This window comes from Carcharodon carcharias, chromosome 19, assembly GCF_017639515.1.
Source record: "Carcharodon carcharias isolate sCarCar2 chromosome 19, sCarCar2.pri, whole genome shotgun sequence".
Lineage (NCBI taxonomy): Eukaryota > Metazoa > Chordata > Chondrichthyes > Lamniformes > Lamnidae > Carcharodon > Carcharodon carcharias.
This window is the reverse complement of record NC_054485.1, coordinates 30,134,301-30,158,345: the sequence shown is the minus strand read 5'-3', so window position 1 is coordinate 30,158,345 and position 24,045 is coordinate 30,134,301. Positions and strand designations below refer to the sequence as shown.

The 24,045-nt window shown below is 42.3% G+C and overlaps 1 protein-coding gene across 4 annotated transcripts in view; it reads left to right on the top strand.

Annotated features, from left to right (window-relative positions):
• The window catches only part of LOC121291700 (non-compact myelin associated protein), a 78,981-nt gene that overhangs the window by 11,600 nt on the left and 43,336 nt on the right, over positions 1-24,045 (top strand). For 3 of the 4 annotated variants that reach the window (XM_041213191.1, XM_041213193.1, XM_041213192.1), the window contains exon 2: positions 2,599-2,770. The exons of the other annotated variant lie outside the window; for it this stretch is intronic. In XM_041213191.1, the coding sequence (XP_041069125.1) occupies positions 2,717-2,770 (54 nt within the window). In that variant the 5' untranslated portion in view covers positions 2,599-2,716. The remainder of the gene's footprint in view (positions 1-2,598; positions 2,771-24,045) is intronic. 4 annotated transcript variants of the gene reach the window in all.

Sequence of the window (24,045 nt, the reverse complement as noted above, 5' to 3'; positions counted from 1 at the left end):
GAAATCAGTACTTACTGACAGTAATGGATGGTTTCAGAATTCCTGAAGCAATACCTTTAAGGAATATTACAACTAAGAAGATTGTGGAAGAGTTAACTAATTTTTTTTACAAGATATGGTTTACCTAAAGAAATACAATCAGATCAGGGTTCAAAGTTTATGTTACAGCCTTTTAAGGAAGTAATGAACAGTTTGGTGATAAAACAGTTTAAGTCAACAGCTTACCATCCAGAGTCACAAGGAGCTTTGGAAAGATGGCATCAAACTTTAAAAACTATAGTGAGAGCGTACTGTCAGGATTATCCACAGCATTGGAATACAGGAATTCCATTTTTATTATTTGCTATTAGAGACGCTCCTAATGCATCTACTGATTTTGGCCCTTTTGAACTAGTTTATGGTCATGAGGTAAGGGGACCACTGAAATTGATTCATGAGAAATTGGTGGGTCAAAATTCAGAAACTATTCTCCTGGATTACGTATCAAATTTCAGGGAAAGATTGAACAAAGCTTGTGAGTCGGCGAGGGGACGTTTAAAGATATCACAGCAAGTAATGAAAGTGAAGGCAGATAAGTAGCAACATGAGTGGTATTCGCCACTAACAGGATGCTGCAGTCAAGCCAAAAAGATGTTCTGCCTATCACACAAATGAGTAATGTGGTATCTGAATTTCGGTGCCCATGTGATGCTAGGTAAGTAGGCCGGACATCCCGAAGACTGGTAGATCGTATCAAACAGCATGTCCCAGTTGCTGTTCGCAAAGAGCAAGGTACAGACCATACCCAACCAGCCCGTGGTTGCAAAACTCAAAATAGTGTTCAACATTAGATGTGATTCCGCGATAGGACAACATTTGCTAAATAATCCTCATTGTGCTAAAATTTAAGCTGACAACCAATTTGAGATTATCATTCAGGCTCAGAATGTGGTACATTTCTGTGTACCGGAAGCTACATAGATTAATACACAGTGTCCTGTTCTTTGCTAACGGAAAGAACATATACACACATTGTATCTGTTTTAGCTAAACAAAACAAGTGACAACCATTCACTGACTCATTCCTCAGGGCAATGCCTTGACCAATCGGGGTCAAGTTGCCTGGTTTAAATTGCAAAAAATGTTTAGCAGTTAATGTCAGTCACCATCAGTTGTGTATTCTCCACAGCAATGCCTCTTGTCAGGAAGTTATAATAATTTTCATAATGTTATTGGAATTTATTGTAAAGTAAAGTAATAGTGTGCGTGTGTATGTGTGTGACTTAGTGTGTTTGTGTGAGACTTAGTGTGTGTGTGTGTGTGTGTGTGTGTCTTAATTGAATTAAAGGCAGCTGGTCTGAAGGCTTTGATATAACAGAAGATAAGCTAGGTTTGAAATGTTAATTAGGTAAACAAAGGTGTAAAGAGAGCATTTGCATTTTTAAATAAGCCAGGCTAGTTTGAATTCAAAGAAGAGGGTGAAATGTTACACCGAGCCAGGAGAAGTTAAGAAACAGTACATTTATTTTCCCCAAAATTTACTGGTAAAATTGGTACTTTGATAGATTTTTATTATTAGAGAGATAAAGTCCAAAGACATTTGGAATTTTGGGAATTTGCATTCAAAGGGGAAAATATGTATAATTGAGAAAAGGCTATGTGTAAGGGCAGGCATTCTAAGATCAACAAGTGTGAAAAGCCTCCAACAGCTAAGCCTCAAGCTGCTGTCTACAAGGAACTGAAGCTGAGGAAAACTCACTTTGAATTCGACTGTTTAGGGTATTCTGTGTTACTTTACCTGGGTCCTTTAAAATCTATGTGTCTTACTGTTGCCTTAACAGAGGTGTAACTGGGCTTTAGATTAATTTGGGGATTTAGAAGTTATTATGGTAGTAAATTGTAGATCTACATATGTGTTTGAAATCATTTATTCTATTAATGAAGGTTTAATTTAGTTTTGTAAAAAACCTATAAGAATTGGTGGCTTTCTTTTTACTGAATTCAAAGCCCGCACCTCAAAATAAGTGCAAGTTGCAAATAGTTGTGGCAGCTGCTTCAAGTTTCCCTCTGGGATTTGGGCAGCTTGGCATTTACCATCTGGCTGCCATGACACTCTACCAACCTGCGACCCAATCAGCACTCTCTTCACATACAGCATAAATTGTTGTTTTCCCCTTATATTGGTATTCCTGTGAAGTGTCCTGATCAATGTAAGACAAAAAGCTTTGACATCTCTTTTTTCAGCTATACTCAGGTAATTACTTTGATGAGTTAACATTTTGAATAGCCAGTCTATCAAAATGTTCAAGTATACGTGTGTGATGTAACAATGTTCAGAGCTTACTTGACCTGATCCTCATAAGCAACATGGCTGAGTCAATTACTATCTGTTTCAATTAGGCCTTCATTTCTGACTGAACCCACCCACACACGAGAGCTAATATCTGAGCTGGTTTCCTTGTCACCTTTCTTGATCTTAGGCTAAAGTAAATTAAGTGATGTTCTTAACTCTGCCTGAATGGCTGGCGGAGCCACAGTTTAACTATAACCCCTGATACCCTGTCCTTAAAGGTATTTTGTACTGCTAAGAATACCTCTTAGACCTACTTTGTCTTACAGAAAATGAAGAGAGGAAATAAATGTCCTTTTATTAGCCAGTGAGACCAAGAAAGACTGCTAACTCTAACAAAGATGGAAAACAACTCTGCTCCTGAATGATGCAGGAATCAGAAGGCTCATGTGTGTCTATCATGCGCAACAAGTCATTAATGAAGCCTGGATTTCCAGACAGGTCAGCTCCTATTTTATGAACCCACCCCACAACTTACAGCCTTTATCCTAACCAAGGGATCCTCACAGATATGAGAGACTCTGACCTGTTTTCAACACAAGAGTGCTACTTCTTTGAACTCCAGTTAGGATATGATGACTTTTTGACTTCATTCCTTAAAAGCCTGCATTTACTGTTTACTACCCAGGTCTCAGTTCAATCTCCGAGCACCATATTGTGTGGGTATCCTGAGGCTGTTTATTGGCAATGTTATGAAACTTGAAGGCAAACCTTTGGTGCTTATATGTTGCATTGTTCCTACAAAGGATATCAGTCCCCTGTGCTTCAGTTAAGGTGCATGCTGACTGAACCCATGGTTGGTATCAATTTAGTTTGAATCATGGCCCCTGTGCAATTTGAAATGTTTTGTCTCCTGCAAGTGAAAGTTAATACAATGCAGCAATGATAAATTATAATTTTTCCTACCAGATAGGGAACACAAAGAGGGTCAACTATGCATCGAAGTACCTTTTTAAAAAAAGCTGACATTTATGAAAGTAATAATAAATATGAGAGCTGTGTTAAAAACTTGCTCGGTGATTGAAAGTAAAAGGTGAATTTAAAATCTCTGAGCAGCAGTGATGGGCCTAATTTTAGTTGTTTCAAATCTCCCACAGTTCACTTTATTCATGAATGATTTAGAGGCCTGTACTTATACTGATAATGTCAATTAATTCCTATTAGTTTGTTATCATCAGCAAATATATGGCCAATGTGATGACAATAACAAAAGGAAACAGATTAGTCTAATTAAGTTAATGGGCTAGCAAATGGGAGTTGGATTTTAGTGTAGATGAATATAGCTTTACTATTTTGGAATGGCAATCATGAATTAAAACAATGATTGATTGCCTGTTGGTATGGCTAGATAAGGACAGTTATTTGTGTGGTTACTGAAATTGGAAACCAGATAACAAAATTTTCAAACGCTTAGCTCCACCTCGACAACATTTTGATTGTATCTCAAAACATGTTTCCAGTCATGCACTGATGAATTTACATTTGGGATATTGCATCAATTTTTTTACCTTAATGTTAACCACTGCAGTCTCTGAGATGAAGATATTCTTTCAGTAAGGTAGGGAGTTGCAGGGTTTTAACCCAATGATGATGAAGGAATGTGATACATGTCCAAGCTGGGATGATGTTTGACTTGGGCAGGATTTAATCAAGGCGGTGGGGATTTTATGCTGGAGCCCTGCATCGTCTCCTTTGAAGAAGGATGCTGGAATTACGTACCAAAGAGGCACTTAAGTGGCCAGCAGTGGGCTTTCCCTGGGCTCAAGGGGCAGAAATTCCACCCCCTGAGTGCTGCTGGCCAATCAAAGACTGGCAGGTGTCCATTTCAGACTGTGCCAGTGGGAGAAATGTCAGTTGCCAGCAATGTACCAGGGAGAAGCCTGGGATCACTGAGGGACCCAGGCCACAGGGTCAGGATGGGGAGAGTAGGGTCGGGGGTCCCGAAGCGGGGTCCTTCAATCAGGCAACTGAGTGCCTTTGAACGAGGATTCTCCCGGAAGCCCACAAGGAAACCCAGCACGGTTTTGCTTTTCGGGCTCTCCACGTCGTGAGTTCCCCGCCTCCCCTGTGGTATTCAGCCTTTGGCAGCAGGATGAGGCCATAATGGGCCTCGATTGGTAGCAGGGCGGGAAGGGTGTCCACAAACCTTCCCACCCCAGACTTAACAGTGCAGAGAAGGGAAAGTGGTGGGGCCCCCGCCTGCCTGATTAAATGCCCCCTCCCTCGCCTTCTAACTCAACTTGTGGGAGGGCATTAAAATCCCGCCCTTGGAAGAGAACATTAAGGTGCTGGTGCTTCCATGCACCTCATATCCTTGTTTTCAGAAGCTATGTGGGAGGTGCTGATGAAGAATCCTTGATGACTTGCTGCAGTGCACCCTGCAGGCAGTGCACACAGTTACAGAATACCGTTAGTACAGGGAGTGGATGTTTAAACACTCCTTCAGGAAATGAAGTAAGTGCAATAGAGATTAAAATAGGGGAGACTATACATGGTAAATAAAAAGGACAGGCTTGATGGGTCAATTTTCTATTTATGTTCTTGATTTCCTGTAATGAGCTTCTCCGTTTAATGGTAATTTGGTATAGACACATTGATTGTAGTCTCTGTGTCTCAGAGCCTAACGTTTCTTTTCTGATCATGGTGTTTAGTTGTAATTGGGGTAATCGCTTGTCAAAACATTTATTAACATTCAGCTAGTGCCCACAGACTAGTTACACGCTGCTTTCCACTGAATCCCATTGGTCACAACAACTGCTTATTGTATCATGGAGAATTTGTTTGGGTGCTGTCAAAAAGAGACATTCATCACCCTGTTTTCATGGAACAATATAACAACATTATGACCAATAGCTGAGTATTAAGGTTATGTAATTAAGTTTTACTTTTTTAAAAAGAAACTTTAAATAGTGCAATGGCTCCCATTTTTATGCTTTCAAAATATTTAGTACAATAGGATAACCTGGGTGCAACTAAGATAGAATTAGTGATACATTGGTATCTTCAACGTGTTCGATAGTTTAAACTGTGAAGCATTAAGGCTGTATTTACAATGCAATTGTTTCATTAGTTTGAATTGATTTCACTTCAAATGAATAATTCAGTTATTGTCTAAATCAAGGGTACATCTCAGCAAAGTGGACTGAATACCACAGAGGAGGTGGGGAACTCACCATGTGGGGAGCCTGAAAAGCAAAACAGTGTTGGGTTTCCTTATGGGCTTCTGGGAGAATCCCTCGTTCAAAAGCCCTCAGTTGCTTGATTGAAGGGAGCTACTTCGGGATCTCCACCCCCACGATCCCCATCCTGACCCTGTGGCCTGGATCCCTCCGTGATCCCAGGCTTCTCCCTAGTACATTGCCTGAAGGTCAATCCTGAGTCCAGATTTAAACAATTTCTTGGGTATCGTGTGAATGTTACCCTCAAAAGAGGTTTTCTTTTCAAAATGATTGTACAGTTACATCATCCAAAGCATGTTGCTTTTAGCTGGTGTGAATTTTTAACTTGCTGCAACAACCTTTAGCAAGTTAATCGAGCACAGAATACTTGTGTCTTAACATGAAGATGCATTGGCAATGTGAGGGAGTACCTCCATATAATCTTGTTAATGGCAGGTATAAGCCCAGTACTGCTTAATGCTATTACTGACTAGAAAGTGGGAAAAGCACTTGATTTTCCACTGATGTCAGTATTAAACATACTCTTAAAAAAAGCAACTCTAATTTATTGCTTTCTTTTGTTTCCTTGGCATTTGACTGTATTGAAATAAAACACAGATCTGTGACATTTATTTGATGCTCAAAACACAGATGGTAATGTTTCCTAAACATTGTTAAATTTACTCTAATTTTATTCAGTTATCAAACCAGCACCACAGGATCACAGGCATGAGTGAGTTATCGGATAAATCCAGTAATATAGTGCTGCAGTATTCTGTTCACTTGATATACATCAGTCGATGTTACAGAAAAGGTGGTCAGAATTTTCATTTTTAAGTGACCACATTTTATTAAACATTTTTTTGCATTCATAACTCTAACCATGGTTCCCATAGTGATGAGGGTTCCATTTCAGCTGCATTCTATGTATTCCTTTGCTCTTGTGACATCAGTGTGTGAGGATGAGGAACTGGTAGGGTTACAGACAAAAGGTGGGGGTGTGGGACGAAGCATGGCTGTTCTTAAGGGCCAGCACTAGTAGGACAGACTGGCCTCCCTCTGAGCTGTAAATTTCTGTGATTCTATGAATACTGTATTTCCATCAATACAGGAATTCCCATTTTCTGCAGAAATTCTTGACCTCCATGTGGATATGGGATAAGTTTCCATGGGTGGCCATTTCTATGTCAAATTATCACAGTGGCTGCCAAAGCTCTCCAGGGGGTTCAGCCCCTGCCACCTGAAGAGTCGGCGGGAACACATCCCCACCGATTCTAGCTCTAACTAGCGTTTATTAGCAGAAGGCGGGACCTCTGCCCATCACCGGGAGGGAGTCTGCCTTGGAGAACTGCCGGCCAATCAGATTGGCCAGCAGCTCTCCGGTCATTCTAGGGACAGTGCTGCAGTGGCCAGAAGAAGCACTGCAGCTAGCTGCATGGAAAAAAAGTGCCGGGAACCAGAAGAGAGGTAAGTGGCAGGGATCAGGGGGCGGGAGGATGGGGTAGGGAAGGCCGGGGAGGGGGGGGGGGGGGGGGGTCATTTTGGGGGTCTTGGGGGGTAGGTCGGTCGGGGGGGGGGGGGTCATGATCGGGGTCTTGGGGGGGTAGGTCGGTCGGGGGGTGGGGGGGGGAAATGACAGAGGTCCGGAGATCACCGGGCCCTAAGGGGAGGTGGCCCCCAGTCAGAAGGGGGCTTCTGATTGAACTCTGTTTGTTTTCGGATTTGCCCCCTTGATCTTTCATCCGCCCACCAGCTCCACAGGCCGCAGGTGCTGAATGCAGTAGTGAGTCAAAAGAGGAGAATGCAGAGGGCGTGGAGGCAAATCCTTGTATCCTTCAAGGAGGCAGGGACACCAGGAATGCCATGATCCAACGCTCCTTCAGCTCAGCTGCCAGAGATCTACTCCCGCCTCATACCAGGGCTGCCGCTTCCATCCAAGATGTCTGAAATGACCCTTTCAGTTGAACCCAGTCCACTTAGTGCCTGTGCAATAAAGTTTAGAGCCAATTACGTCCAGCATTACATACTGCCGTACCCTGCACCAAAGAAAATGGTGGAGCATACTCAGGCCATTACGACAAAAACAAATTGATTCAATTTTCACAATCAAAACAAATTAACATTACCATCTCTGGTGTTCATTTTCACACATTAAACATGTAAACACCTGAGGAACACCCTGCAGGGCACATCTAAGCCATGGGCCTCGAGCTGCAAGGCACTCAGTCCTAGCAGCCAGGGCTCACTCCGTTGGCCAGCTCCGGCGTCATTGACAGTTGGCACTCAGACTCTGACACCCCTGAGCTCCACAGGGGAATGGCCAGCCCTTAACACTTCTCCACACCGATCCGTGCCAACACGGTACTCTGCCATCCCGAGCGCAGCAGGTCGTTGAACCTTTTGTGGCACTGCACCCATGTGCGCCGCACAACCTCATGGCTGCCGACCTTGGCTACAACATTCTCCCAAGCTTCTTATTGTCAGGTGCAGTGGCCTCCTCCTTCCATCTCTGGGAATGAGGGTGTCCCTCCTGGCAGCCAAGAGCACCGTGAGGCACACCATCCGAAAAACAGGGGGCCAAGTGCCCGCCTGACCCTGCCCCCCCCGCCTGGTGTCTCCAGCCACTGTTGAGGCCATAGCTTCACTCTCCAGAATGCAAAAGATATGATTCTGCCCTGGCTGCCTTCAAGGAGCTGCCTCTGCCATTTTTAAACTGCCCGCTCGGTTGCCATTGGACCCAGTATCCGACAGGCCATTGGGAAGATGCGCTTCACGCTAGGCTTGCCTAAATTGGCCAGCGAGTGTGAAATTGCGGTCGTGGGCCAATCGTGGGTGGTTTCTCAACTGGCCCCACGCCTGCCATGGTAAAAGTCAGGCCCAAGTCTTTCTTTTTCTTTCCGATATTATGGCGGAGGGGGATTAATTTAAACAGCCCTGATTTCTCTTCTTATCACCCGTCCATAAACAGAAAGGTGTTTTTAATTTCTGATTTTCCCCCTTTATAGGTGGTGGCTTGTTTTTTCCAACCCTTCAATTTGGAGTGATCCAATCCTCTATTAATAACCCCACAGCAAACTTGAGATAAGGCAAAATAAGAGGGTTGGCTTATTTTGCACACACACAAAACGTGGGAAAGGGGTTTCGCAATGTCAGTCCCTTTTTGCACTCATACAATAAAAGAGGGATAAGGGAAAGAAAGGGGTACAGGGCAAGACCACAATAAAAATAAGAGTTATGGTTTCATGTGAGTCCAGATTCTAGAATCAAAAATCCAGTGGCGTATTCCTCGGAGGTTAGCAGGCTGAAACTGTTGCAGGATGATCCAACTTTCCAGAAGCGCGGACTTCCACGAAGGGAGAAGGCACGTAAAGATGAATTTGTCTTGAAGTCACAGATGCAGAAGTTCCAATGTTCCAGTAGTTCACAGTGTAGATAAGGGCCAGACAATTTACCTGGATAGAGCTTTTTCTGCTGCTACCTGTTAGATGATAAAATGGTAGACTGCCTGGGTTTAGAATATTGTGAGCAATTTTGGGCCCCATATCTCAGGAAGGATGTTCTGGCCCTGGAGAGGGTCCAGAGGAGGTTCACGAGAACAATCCCGGGAATGAAAGGCTTAACATATGAGGAATGTTTGAGGACTCTGGGTCTATACTCGATGGAGTTTAGAAGGATGAAGGGGGATCTGATTGAAACTTACAGAATACTGAAAGGCCTGGGTAGAGTGGACGTGGGAAAGATGTTTCCATTAGTAGGAGAAACTAGGACCCAAGGGCACAGCCTCAGAGTAAAGGGAAGACCTTTTAGAACAGAGATGAGGAGAAACTTCTTTAGCCAGAGAGTGGTGAGTCTATGGAATTCATTGCCACAGAAGGCTGTGGAGGCCAGGTCATTGAGTGTATTTAAGACTGAGATAGATAGGTTCTTGATTGGTAAGGGGATCAAAGGTTACGGGGAAAAGGCGGGAGAATGGAGTTGAGAAATTTATCAGCCATGATTGAATGGCGGAGCAGACTCGATGGGCCAAATGGCCTAATTTCTGCTCCTATGTCTTATGGTCTTATGGCCATACACAAGTATTACAGGTTCCAGAAATTTGGGGGAGGCTGTGTCATGTACCTCCTACTTTTCTTGGGTGTTGGACAAAAGGTGTATTTTCCCAGGTCTGGAATCTTGAGGTGTTTAATAGAGGAGTCAGGGGTCAGGGTCCCTTTTGTCCTTTGCAGACACACCATCTCCATTGGCTCGAGTTCTGCCTTAGCAATGCAAAGGAGAATGGTGCATTTCTTTCTAATTTAGTTGTCGGCAGTCACAGAGGGAATTAGCACCTCTTTAAAGATAATGAGCTCGCTGCTGGTTTCGGAAGGTTAGAAATCCCTCTGGTGTGAGTCATGGCTAGTTAGGGTAAAGCCTTGTCCATTTTAAAATTAAAATTAATAATGATATGAAGTGGTCAGCTTCTGACAGGGACACTAATGATTTCTGATTTGGCTGCTTTGGTTGAGGTGGGAGGACGCAAGATCCAAGAATTGTCAACATCATTGCTAAAGGGAATTAAATATCTTTAACAAATATCGAGGGGTTTGTTTCTGTGCTGATTTAGATTTATGACTGCTTTTGATGTGGACAGTACGTTCCAATGGTTGATCTCCAAACCTTGCAATTAATGTCCTCAAAATGAACATCCATGTCGAGATACTTGCACCTTTTCTAGATGCTGCTTATCAACATTCTAACAAACCACCTTCCCAACCTGAACACTAGATTTACATGCAAAGACATAATTACCCAGAAGACTACAACCATCAAAGTAGAAATGCATAATTAATTCCCTTAACTATTGCTAATACAACTGAGCAGCACAAACTTAATCCAAAGGTGCCATGGACTATTATCCGGCTAGATGAAACAGAAGGATTACTGGTCTCAATGCATTCAATGCCTGTCCTACATTTCAAACGACAAAGTACCATCCTCAGTAAGCATTGACAATGCCCAACATAACAGAGCTTATCAGATACATCCAAAATCAATTCATATACTGTAATAAAATCAGCAAGGAATGTCTGCATACCTTTTATATGTTCTGCCTGAGGAGCTCTCCCAAACAATGTTGTCACCCAGAATAAAAAAAATCTCAAATTTAGAGCCATGAGAAATTTGCATCAGGGAGTAGAAAAAGTAGTAAGATCTACTCCAAATCTTCTGTGCTCCATGCAGCCATCAAAGGAAACCTCATTGTAATGCTTCAAATGCTGCAGCCATCCTTAATGTAGAAGCCCAGATGGTATGCAGGACAGTGAACCATGGACTAATGTAGAAATATTTAATGGGTTCATCTAAAATTCCTTTCTTCATGATTTTAGCTACTAAGGTATTAACCCATTTATTTTAAGTAGACTAACTTAAAATATGAAGTCACACTAAGTCCATATACATAGGGTCCAGTTTTAACTCTGTGTAAGTGGATGGGGTTTGATTCAGTTAAAATCTCATCCAGAATTCATTATTATTAGTGGATACTGATCAACAGTGGGAATAACAGTGGAACTGACTTCTCCTTCACTTGGGATTACTAGACCCATTGTAACACGCTAACAGCTGAGCTAGCTCAATGCTCTTCCAGCCTGCATAGTCTGCCAGTACATCCCACGGTTCAATGACCCACTAAGATTTTTGGATAGCTCCATATATGGTAAATTACAATTGCTCTTTTGTCATTGCCATTCTTCAGCTAGCAAAGTGCGTTGGTGCTGTCTAAATATAAATTCTTACTTTCTTTAAATTGATTGACCCTGAGATTAGGCTCGAGATGTGAACATATAAATTCACAGCACATTTGTCTGGAACCCCTCTCTCTACTGTATTAGTTGGGATGTTATTCTCCTTAAAATAAATGGGTTAATAACCTTAGCTAAAATAATGAAGAAAGGAATTTTAGATGAACCCATTAAATATTTGTGCATTAGTATCGCAACCTAATTCAAAGCTCAACTTAAGTATGTTGATAATATGTTCTGCCTTGGAGAGCCATGACTCTCATATGACCTGCCACCATCAAATTGGTAGCGGATCTGTATGCAACAGGTTGTTTTTCTCCACATTAACATTTTTAACCACTTGGATCTGTCTCTCTTTACCTTTCTTGCCTTTCACGGCTTTATCAATTATCAGTGCTCCTTTGAGGAGAGGCGATGGCATAGTGGTATTGTCACTGGACTAGTAATCCAGAGACCCAGGGTAATGATCTGGGGACCTGAGTTCAAATCCCAGGTGGCAGATGGTGGAATTTGAATTCAATAAAAAATCTGGAATTAACAGTCTAATGATGACCATGAAACCATTGTCAATTGTTGTAAAAACCCATCTGGTTTACTAATGTCCTTCAGGAAAGGAAATCTGCTGTCCTTACTTGGTCTGGCCTACATGTGACTCCAGACCCAGAGCAATATGGTTGACTCTTAAATGCCCTCTGAACAAGGGCAGTTAGGGATGGGCAATAAATGTTGACTGAGCCAGCGAAGCCCACATCCCATGAATGAACAAAAAAATAAAGTGGGGGTGGGTAGGCAAGGTGCCCACTAGCCTGCCCATCCTTAGGCCTATTGAGGCCCTTAAGTGGCCAATTATTGCCCACTTTAAGTTTTCAATCCACCTCCATTGCCATAATACACAGGGGGTGGCAGACAGGCAGGCGAGAGTGAGAAGGCCATTTTTAAAAATAAATGTGGTGAAAAGGCAGGAAGGAAGAGGGTTATGTCCTTTGGTGGGGGGGGTGCCCTGTGTGCAGCAGGGGCACCCCCCTCCCAAGCCTTATCCCCCATTCTCACCTTTGTGCCTCCCAGCGTGGCCTCCAAAACATATCTCAAGAGCAGGGCTTCCTTTCAACTGAATGGGGTGGGATTCTCAGCTAGTTTAGGCTGCAGGTGTGTTATTGCTGCGGGGGCAGTTTTTCTCTTCCGGGGGGGCGGGGGGGGGGTGGTTCTGCTGAGGAATACAATGCGCCAACCCCACCACCGCCATAAAATTCAGCCCAATAGCACTTAGGGTTATGTAAACAAATAGCTTTGAACCTGCTAGCACAGGTTTTTTTTTTCTAACTCTCACAGACACAGGCAGGGAGTTTTTTTTTCAATTTTCAAAGGGCTGGCCATTCAGATAATTTGATGGTTCTACAGACCTTATCCACCCTGCAAGAGGATTTATGACTTCTTATGATTTTTAAGGCCCTTGCTCCAGTGAAACTGGGGTCTGTTTGAACTCAGCACTGAGTTCAAATAGCCCTTATGAGCTCGAGGTTCACAGATGTGAGAGTCACTTCCTGCCCCTGTTCTCAACCCCTAGTGCTGTTCATAGGAGGTGGGACTTCTGAGTCCAGGTGCCTCCTGCCATTTTGGAAAGCACCCAGAGTCTTCACAATGCAGCAAAAATCCAGGCCAATGTTTGAATATAAATTAGAAGAGGAGAGTTGATGTTACCTAAGGCATCAATTGGTCCCCATGTGGAGTACTTTGAATATAACACCTAAAATTATGTAATCAGAAAACTCTAAAGGCACAGAATTGAGCAACACAGTTATTGGGAGTTGTAGTTAAAGGAAAAAGTTAAGGAAGCTGATTTTCTTTTTTCTTTGGAAGAGACTTTATAGGAAAATAAATGAAATTGGTAAAATAATGGAAGGAGTTGACAAAACAATGTCAGCAAATTATTCATTATTCTGACCAAAGAACACAATCTAAAATTAGAAAAGTTTCAGGCCAGTTTTCAGTGTTGATAGTGTATAAAATCGTGCAGTGTGTGTAAGAGACAGCCAATCTGCTATTGCCAGTTTACCACCCCCAACAGGTACTGTGACGAACTAAGACTTCACACGGTATTTTTTTATAAAACATATATAGATATCCTCATGGCTATTTCTAAAATTACAAAAACTGAACGAAGATCCTTAAAATGACTGAAATTGTGTCTGCCTGTGACTCCAGAACAAAAGAAGCCACTTTGCAGTTTTGGAAATCTCGCACAGATCCTAATGATCACCTGAGGACTGCACAGTTCAACTTCAAAGGGAGCTACAAGAAGGCGATTTGTATTTGATGACCCAGGCTGGCCAGTGGAAAATGGCCTCCCAAGCATTCCTTTTAGCCCATAATGAATAAGATAGTATCAGCTTGGACCATAAAGCCAATTTTCAAACACTGGATAAACATCCTTTGCTGAAGACATCATGGAGAGGTAAAGTGACCTGACCTAGGCCTCTGGCTTGTTGAACAAATAATATTGCCTTGTTGAGTTGAATAGCTCAGTCTGCTGTTTAACATCTGACTAGCAGCCCACACCAAAGAAACTGTGGCCCAATTTGGACACCTGGCTCCATTTACCCTGCTTCTGCTGGAAGTCTGTATCTTCATCTATAACACTGATTCATCACTGCCTATCTCATCGTGTGAAGTCAACATTGCTGGAAAATTGAAATATCCAGCATCGGTTTCCAGCCTTCTGACTTCCATGAAAGGACACCTCATTGGTCTTTGATTCTGGACTCTGGAACCCATGTGAAATAATATTTCTTTCCTCTGTGGTCTCTGTACTGCAGATCTTTCTTTTCTCTATACCTTTCTTTACTATCTGAAGTTGAGGGGGACACTGTAAACCATCTTTTGGCATTTTGAGTGTGTGCAAATAAACTAACCCTTTGAGTTTGCTGTGGGGTTATTAATAGAAAATTGGATTGCACCAAAGCCGAGGGGTTGGGAAATATGCCACCGCTTATAAAGAGGGAAACAAATTAAAACACCTTTCTGTTTATGGATGGGTGGTGAGAGGAGAAATTAATGCTGTTTAAATTAACCCCCCTCCTGTCCGAAACAGTACAAAGGTTTCAACAAATGTTGGTACTGTGGCTGTAAAAAATTGTGCCCTGCTTGACAGTGTTATTTTTCTTCCACTATTCACTGGAATGTCAACAATTATATTTTCAGTCCTCTGTTGTGTTTGTAACACAAACCGCCCGATGGTTGAGCAGAAGAATGCAGAAAACAACTGAGAACAACAGATGTTTTGTGACTGAAAATAATTGCTCAGAATTTATGTTGTTATCTAAACACAAATGCCTCTGTTGCTGGAATTTGCTGAATGTGGCATTTTGCAAGCTTCAATCTCTTACATGGTGCTCCACCCTCCTTTACACATATAATTGGTTATTGCTGGAAAAAGAGATACGTCTAAGCTTTTTGTCTTGCACTCATCAGGACACTCACGAGAGTACCAATATAAGGGGAAAACAACAATTTATAATGTATGAAGAGAGTGCTGATTGGTTGGCAAATGGCATTCTCATGGAGAATGCACCAGTGATGGTGACTGATAGTTAACTGCCAAACATTGTTAGAAATTTAAACCAGATGGCTTGACCCTGATTGGTAAAGGCATTACCCTGAGGAATGAGTCAGCAAATGGCTATCACTTATTTTGTTTAGCTGAAACAGACGCAATGCATATATATGTTCTTTCTGTCAGCAAAGAACAGGGCACTGTGTATTAATATATGTAGCTTCCGTACATACAAATATGCCACATTGCGAGACTGACTGACAATCTTAAATTGGTTCTCAGTGTAATTCTTAGCACACTGAAGATTATTTAACAATTGTGGGAATCACATCTTATGTTGAACATTGTGTTTTGAGTTTTGCAAGCACCGGCTGGGGTACAGTCCGTACCATATACATATATATATATATATATATATACACATATATATTATATACACATATATATCATTACTTCACCTATTGCTCAATTTTTTGAGATACCTTGCCCTTCCAGGGTCATCTGAGGGAGACTGGGCACTTTTCAGGGTCGAAAATGGTGTCCTGCCAATATCTGTCCCTCAATCAACATCATCACCAAACAGATTTTCTGGTTTTTATTCCATTGTTAAGTACATTTGTAAATGTTGATGGATCAAAGATGTTACTCTGTGATACCGATGCAATAAAAATGGTGGATGAAGACAATTTGCTCTTCAATGGGACTTAATTCATCTTTGTCTAGTTGCTATGCTTCATGATAGGTTCGCTACTACTGAATTTGTGAATGTCTGAGTCATAGGCAAGCATGTCTTCCATCAGAAGTTTCCAAACCATGGGCCTGAGGATGGCTTATCCAACCCCACAAAGCCTGGTGGCTCATTTCCTGTACGCAATTCCTGAACCGAACAACAAGTTCAAATAGTTAGTTTGCAATTTACCCCACGCAGATGAAAGGGAAACACTTCTTTGTTTTTTTTATATGCACAAAATTTACTTCAAATTTAAATCTGCAACTTAGATTTAGGGTGGGAGGAGTGTTCTACCGTAGGTCACAGCATGTAAATCGATATGGCATATAAGTTGGCACCATGTTGTTGCCCCCAGAAATCATGTTTATGCACATACTCAGCGTATAAGTTGACCCCTCTTCAGCCACAATATACTACACTTGTGTTAGTAGCCAGCCTCCATTTTTCACCCACAAATGCATGTTTTACTTACCGGTACCTTATAACTGGGTGCAAGGGATCAAGCAGGTCATGCGGACTGTGTTGCGAAGATGCACAGAAATTTAATACATGCCCACACAGAGCAGGCCCTGCGTGGCAAACAACAAAGATGGTGACCACCAAATCCATGCCCACGGTTCACTTTTATACTTAGCATATATTTCACCCTTCTTTTGGAGGGATTTTTCATAGCTTCAAACGTCCACTCACATGCCAATATCTACAGTGTGTGCATTCCTCAAATTTGAAGTTTTGCATTGTAACTCTTTATCTGTGACCCAAGTTGCTCCAGCTCATGTGCCCCGCAGGGATAGAGGGGCAGAAATTCATCTCGGGCAGTGGCACAAAATAGGTGATAACAGATTGGCTGCCTGTTATACCCAGTGCTTGAAATTCTATTCCATTGTCGTCAATTGCCTAACCATCCTTTGTTTGTCAGGCTCAAACCAAGTGACTACCATTAATCCCAAGTTTTAACTTGGTGGTTAAACATATGGATGGGCGGGATTGGAAAATCTATAAAAAGTGAGCATGCTTTTGAAATGCCAGCACTGACACAAGCTTTTGAAAGGCTTGGAATTGTATAGCTTTTCTGAGCCTTCCTACAGAACTGACCATTATTAAAAGATAACAACGATGAGAGCATTCACCATTATTACGTTATGCAACTTTTACTTTTAATTATTAAGACCCTATTTTCCAAATGATATGATGCTGCCTATAATTCTTTACATTCTAACTTAAATAAAATGGAGGCAAGGAATCATTTTATTGCATATTCCACCAGATAATTCTGCATGCAATTGTTGCCGATTAGCTGCTATTGTTGCTATTAATTGCTTATTAATACACTAATAGTCTTTAAGAAGCAGAAAGGTTTTTTCTCTTGCTAATTTATTTTAAGATGAGAACACGATTTAGAATAGCAGTACTTCTTACCACTTTTTGTGGGCCTACAGCACAAGCTACTCACACCTACTTTTCCATCCACTTTACCACAGAGACAAAATGAGTCTTTGGGTGATTAATCTTGCATTAACAGCCATGTTCAGCATAGTGCTGAAATTGTATATGCTAGTCCAGAGTTCAGACCCAACGTGAAATGGGGAAACTCTGTTTTCAAGGGAATGTCATTTCACATTAGTCTGGGCCCTGAATCCAGATTTAGGCTGTATTCACGCTTTAACAACAACACCAATGCGGTATGAAATGACTCAGTACCTGATGCTCCAATTGTGTAGGTGCACTTAAATTGGCACATTTGTAGTAAGTCAGCTTCTATAATCGGATGATTTATAATTTATTTAGATGAACTCCAAATCCTGAAATAAATGTGCTAGGATGCTAAACATGGAAATTAGAAAAAGGTTCACCGTAGAAATAGCATAAACATTCAATTATATATGTTACTAACATTTTTCAGCCAAAATTTCAAAATCCAAATAGAAATAGCTTTGATTCTCTTGCCTTACTTAGAATTATCTGGCATTTCCCAGTAACATGAATTTATTTTGACAATCAAGGTCCTACTTGGGAAAAAGCAATGTGTGCAAACAGGATCATTCATGGATAATGTAATAGACATCAAGCAACTGTACATTCTGTTACAATGACAATTTTGTGTAAAGAGGAGCTGTGTTTGCTGAACAAACAGTATGAACTTGCACTTTATTCAGCAGGATTAACGCTACCCCTTAAATTGTTAGTTTTATCATTTGAACTGTATAGCTTCTCCATCTATTCCAGTAGTCAAGGCTCTTTCAGCTACAGCCTTATCGGTATAGAATTCTTATCTAATCAACAGTGAAGGTTGAAAACATTGCACAGAAAACACCAGGCTGGTACTAGATGGTTAAATGCTAAAGTGACTCTCTTTACAATTTTCTGCCATAAAAAGCCTTCATCACACTGTGCGTAAATCATGTCTATAGTGGATACTGTCATTAGATCTGCCTTGCCTGAAATATTATACTTAATAATAAAAGTATGATGCTGTCAGCACCTTTTGTACTTGCATTCAAAGACAAAGGAAGCAGCTGCAAATTGGTAATATATCGTTTGATGGCCATTTTGCAATATCTTAGTGAGGTAGACTGAGTGGCGGCAGGTACCATAGAAGCAGTCAGCATATTGTGTACCTTAACCTTTTACTCGCATACAGGAAATTAAACATGGAGCTAAAGATGGAGTATCCTTTCAAATGAAAAACAGGTTTGTGGTGAATGAAGTTGATTGTAATAAATCATCTGCTATGTTGTCATAGATACTGGAAGTGTCATGTTATGGCAGGCAGATGGTAAATGCCAAGCTGCCCAATTCCCAGAGAGAAACTTGAAGCAGCTGCCACAACTGTTTGCAATTTGTATTTATTTTGAGATGCAGGCTTTGAATTCAGTAAAAGAAGGCCACTGAGTCTTATAAGTTTCTTACAAAACTAAATTAAACCTTTATTAATAGAAGAAATAATTTTAGGCACATGCATAGATCTACAAATTACTACTATGATATCTTCTAAATCCCCTAATTAATCTAGACCCCAGTTACAGCTCTGTTAAGGCAACAGCAAGGCAGATAGGACAAAATTTTCCGTTTGACGTGTGGGTTGGGCGGGCCCCCCGCACATCCGCGTGTAAAGTGACACGCGGTGATGTTGGATGAGTTTGCCCGCCATTAGCCAATGATCTAATTCCCCCTGAGGTGCTAGTATCTGTGCTATTGCCTGCCTCGCAGAAATGGTGTGACACTGGTGAGACTTCAGGGCCCTCAAGTGTGAGAGGGGTCATTTGCTGCTCCTCCTCCCGGCCGTGCTTTGATGATACTGAAAGGAAGAGTAAGGACTTTGGATCACTTAACGTGCAGACACTGACAAAGTTCATCCCTGTCCCCCTGGCTCATTATGTGCTCAACCTTACATAACCAATGGCCCAGCAATGTTGCAACAATAACTAATTTAACAACCATCAGTGCAATGGCTGTTGGGAGGACAATGCGGACCTCACTGTGGGCATAAATACCTGGCCGTGCCGCCCAGCCTCACTGACACCAGTAGGCCTCGGTGCGTGGTGTCTCTCCAGCTCAAGGGCCTCCTGCTCGAAGTGGCTTAATATGGAGAGCTGTGCCTGGCCACCTCCAGTCCTCACACGCTCGGCCACGTTATGAGCATTCTTCTCCTGAAAAAGAGAGAAGAGCATTGATTAGGGCAAATTGCACATGAACCTTGCTCGCGCACGGCCCACCCCAACCAGAGTGGGACATATCAGGCTTCCAGTGCCTCCTCTCCCCACTGCTGCTGATCACTCAGGCAAAGATGATAGGCCTGCTCCCCACCCCCCTTGGACACATGCTGCCTACATCACATTAGGAACCACACTGTATTTCCTCCCATAGCAAGGAGGCACAACCACGTGCAGTGAAGAAGGCAGCAGAAGGTTCGTTACCATGACACTTTGAGGCTCCCCTTCCACCATCTCATCACCCTGAATAAGACATGTCCTGGAGTTCTGAGTCTGTGCCTAGGTGCAGCTCCCCCAGGTTACCCTCAAACCAGTCACATGGGACTAAGATCAACACATGGTGCGGGGGAAAACTCATCTCCTCATAACCCACTCAGGCTGACCTCAGCATGGACACTATCTGCTTGCCCACTCAGCAAAGGAAAAATGCCATCAATGATTCAATGTAGTCACAACACTGAGACTTGGTGGGGGGGGGGTTGTCCCTCAGAGGCTAAGGCTACCTGCTGGGTTAAATGCCCAATGCCAACATGGTACTCACCCTGCCAGAGCGCAACAAATCTTTGAAGTGCTTGCGGCACTGGATCCAGGTGCACCACACCATGTCACTGGAGCTCACCACCTCCGCCACCTCCTCCCAGGCACGTTTAGTCACATTTTGGAGGGGGGCCTCCTCCTCCCATGCTAGGGGACCAACACCTCCCGTCGTGCTGCCACTTCCTCGAGGAGGGCAGCAAGGCAGCCATCAGAAAAACGAGGGGCGCATTGGCCCCCTGCTGGCCTAACCCTGCAGCCTGGCCTGCTCACCCGAACCCTTCTGCTGCGGCCTGGAACTGGCCATTGTCAGCAGCCTACAGGAGGCTGCCAGGTCTTCTTTTAAACAGACTGCCGGGCCGCCATTGGACTCGGCGGGTCTGTGCATGCTCGCCGCCACCCCCACACTCCTGCTATATCCACGGGAGTTGGAAAATGTGCTGGGCAGCCCTTAATTGGCCCACCCGCCTAAAATGGCGGGGCGGAATCCGCTCCTGCTAACCCCCCTCCACCCCCTCTCCAAAGGAAAATCCTGGCCATAGTTTTTTAAAAGACCCAGGCAAAGTAACACAGAATACTCTGAACTGTCAAATTCAAAGTGAGTTTTCCTCAGCTTCCTTGTAGACAACAGCTTGAGACTCGGATGCTGGAGGCTTTTCACACTAGTTGGATCAAGGAATGCCTTCTCTTCTTCATACGTATTTTCCCCTTTGAATGCAAATTCCCATTGTTTCACTGTGTCTTTGAACTTTACCTCTCTAATAATAAAAATCCATCAAAGCACCAATTTTACCAGTAATCTTTGGGAAAAATAAACACACTGGGAAAAATTTTCTCCCTGTCGGGGGGGGTTGTGCGGGGGTGGGTGCAAACCCAATCGGCACCCCTGATTGGGGCCACGCCGCTGTTTTACGTGGGCGGGCCAATCAAGGCCCGCCCATTGTGACGCTCGCCCGGAAGCGCTGAGTGCTCCCTGTGCGGTGGGGGGATTCCCTGAGTCATTTCCTGCGCACTTTCGTGCATGTGCATGTGGAAGAGCGCAGAAATCTCCCTGAGGCACGGAGGTACCTCAGGGAGGTTAGTTTGACACGTATAACTTAAAGGAGAAAAAAAACTTTTAAAACATGTCCCCTGATGTGTCACATGAGCTGGGACATGTCAAAGTAATGTAAAAATTTTTATTAGATTTTAAAACACTTCATGAAACCCCGTCCCGCCCGTGGATGAGGTTTCATGAAAAATGTGAAGGCTGCCTGGGGTATTTGCCTGCCCGCCAACCTTAATCCAAACTGAAAACCTACATGACATGCAGTGACATCAGGACGCCTGCCCAATATCACCACGCATCATTTTATGTGTCAGGCTTCACATCCCCGTGCCACCCCCGGTTTTGAATTCAAGCTAGTCTGGTTTATTTAAAAATGCAAATATTCCCTTTACACCTATGTTTACCTACTTAACATTTCAAATGTAGCTTACCTTTTGTTAGATCAACGCCTTCAGAGCAGCTGCGTTTAATTCAATTAATTCACACACACACACACACCTATAGACACAGACCCCACTATTACTTGACTTTAAAATAAACTCCAATAACATTATGAAAATTATTATATCTTCCTGACATGCTATCTCTTGAATGTTTAAATTACTGAAGGAGAAGCAACAGCTCTGGCATAAGGCAAATGAGAACCATAGGTTTAGTCTAGCCAAAAAGCTGTGCATTTTGGTTAGTTCTGTAAATACACAAAGGTCCAATGCGTTCTTAAAAATAATGGAGGCTAAGCATGAGATGACGTTTGTGCAGAACTGACTATCATGAAAAGATAACAGTGATTAAAACATTCAGTTTTATAATGTTATTGTGTTGTGCAACTTATACTTTTACTTAGCATGACCCTATTTTCCAAACGACATAATGATGCCTATAATTCTTTCCATTCTAACTTAAATAAGGTGGAGGTCAGGATTCATTTTATTGCATATTCCACCACATATTTCTGCATGAAATTTTTGCCAATTAGATGCTATTGATTGCCTATTAATGCACTAATAGTCTTTAAAAAGCAGGAAGGTTTTTTTTCTTGCTAATTTGCTTTAAGGTGAGAACATGACTTAGAGTAGCAGTACTTCTTACCACTTTCTATGTGCCTACATAGCTACTCATATCTACTTTACAATCTGCTTTACCACAGAGACAAAATGAGTCTTTGTGTGATTAATCTTCCATTAACAGTCATGTTTAGCATGGTGCTGAAATTGTATGATGTTAGCCCAAAGTTTAAACCCAACATGGAATGGGGAAACTCTGTCTTCAAGGGAATGTCATTCCATTTCAGTCTGGGCTGAATGGAGCTGAGTAAATCAACCTTAAAGTTCTGGAGATTTGCGATTTATGGTGCTTCCCTTAACCCCCTGAATTTACTGGCTGATTTGCATTTGAAAAATGGACAGCAAGACCTAGCTCATCAGCCTAGCAACTGCCCATATTGCTTCAAACTGAAAATACTTCTATTCTGGTCTGAGGCAGTATTGAAAGATTAACCAAGGTAGAGATTTGACACTTGTACTGCAGGTCAATGAGCAGGCTGATTGTAGCGCTCTGTATGTCATGTGCTTGGAAGGATATGTTAATATCTGATCAGTCCTATACTCTATCAAATAAATTAAAAGCCTGATCAAAGTGTAAGAATGAAAAGGGGTTGCATTCTGCTGTTTCTAGAAAATCAGTCACAATCTGAAGGTAGTTCTGTTTTGTGCAATGAGAGCTAAATAAGGGTCAAAAATACTGATTTTGTTTTGCCATTTAGAGAACTGGTTCATTGACTTCTGAAACATTTCAAAATTGAAGCTATTTTGTCTTGAGTTCCTGTCCTTGAAGTAACAACCAGAATTCTGATTGTCTCTGGCATCGGTGAATTTGAACTTCAAAGTCCTCGAAGTGATCAGATTTTGCAATATGACTTTATACAGCGAGGTTTGCTGAATAATTTGTCTTAAGTAAATAGTGCATCTGTCTAGTGGAAAAACTAGGCAATCTATGAATTTGTATAATCTCATACAGATAATAATGTTATTTATGGAAGAACACCTTTTGCGGTTTTAGAAAGTGATAATATTGGGTCAGAATATTTTTCAAGATTGGTCAATAAGATTGTTGCCAACTTTTAGTTGCTAAACTAACTGGTAAGTTTAGGTAACTGGAGAAACATAGGTTTCACTTTTGTTAATTAGACAAACTTTGGATGGCTGGTTTGTGTTCAGAGTGCAGTGGGGGACATTAATTTTATTTTCTTGTGTGGATTGAAGAATAAGCAAATATAGATTTCATTCACAATCACAGAACAAAGTTTAACTAATTCAGATTGCGTCTCTGTTACTCAGATTATACTTACCATGGATATTTCACAACAGAATTATGGGCCGTGGGATTTTATATTCCCACTGAAATCAATGGAGTTTAGAATGGCTCATTGCATTCTACGGCCCTGTCCCTGCTGCAACCAGGCTGTAAAATTCCAGCCGATATATGTGGAAAATCCTTTCTTGCTGCCCCTATGACTCGTTGCATCTGTATCACTGTAAAGTCGCAAAGATCTTGTGGAGTTAAATGGAGACCCTTCACAGCACAGGACAAACAGCTTGATGCTGTGTGAGCAAATGGGTCAGTTATAGTAAATTTCACCAATGGCATGACATGGTTTTCACATTAACTTACACTCCAATTGTGGTTTGAGGGCACTCGGCTGGAGGAGGTAGTCTCACAGCACTTGTGGCTCATGCTATATCAGCTGATATATTTTGTGCCATTTTTCCCTTCCCTCCTTATCCGGAGACTTGAACCCCTGCTGGACTTCCATTTTTTTTTTTTGCTGCCCTTGTTGCTGGGAAACCAAGCACCAGCTGTTCTTCTGTGTCTGTGAAATTATTTTTAGGTAAACCTGGGATACTAAGGGGGCTGAATTGGATAGCCCCCGAAAGTAACTCTTTCGAGTACAAACCCGTTTCCATCTGTTTCAGATGAAGTTACATTGTTTCATAGTTTTGCCATTGTGAGATTTGAACTCTTGATCTTGGGGTTACAAACCCAGTACCATAACCACTTGGCCATTTAGGCCAAGCCTTAGCCCCTGAAAGTAACTCTTTCGAGTACAAACCCGTTTCCATCTGTTTCAGATGAAGTTACATTGTTTCATAGTTTGCCATTGTGAGATTTGAACTCTTGATCTTGGGGTTACAAACCCAGTACCA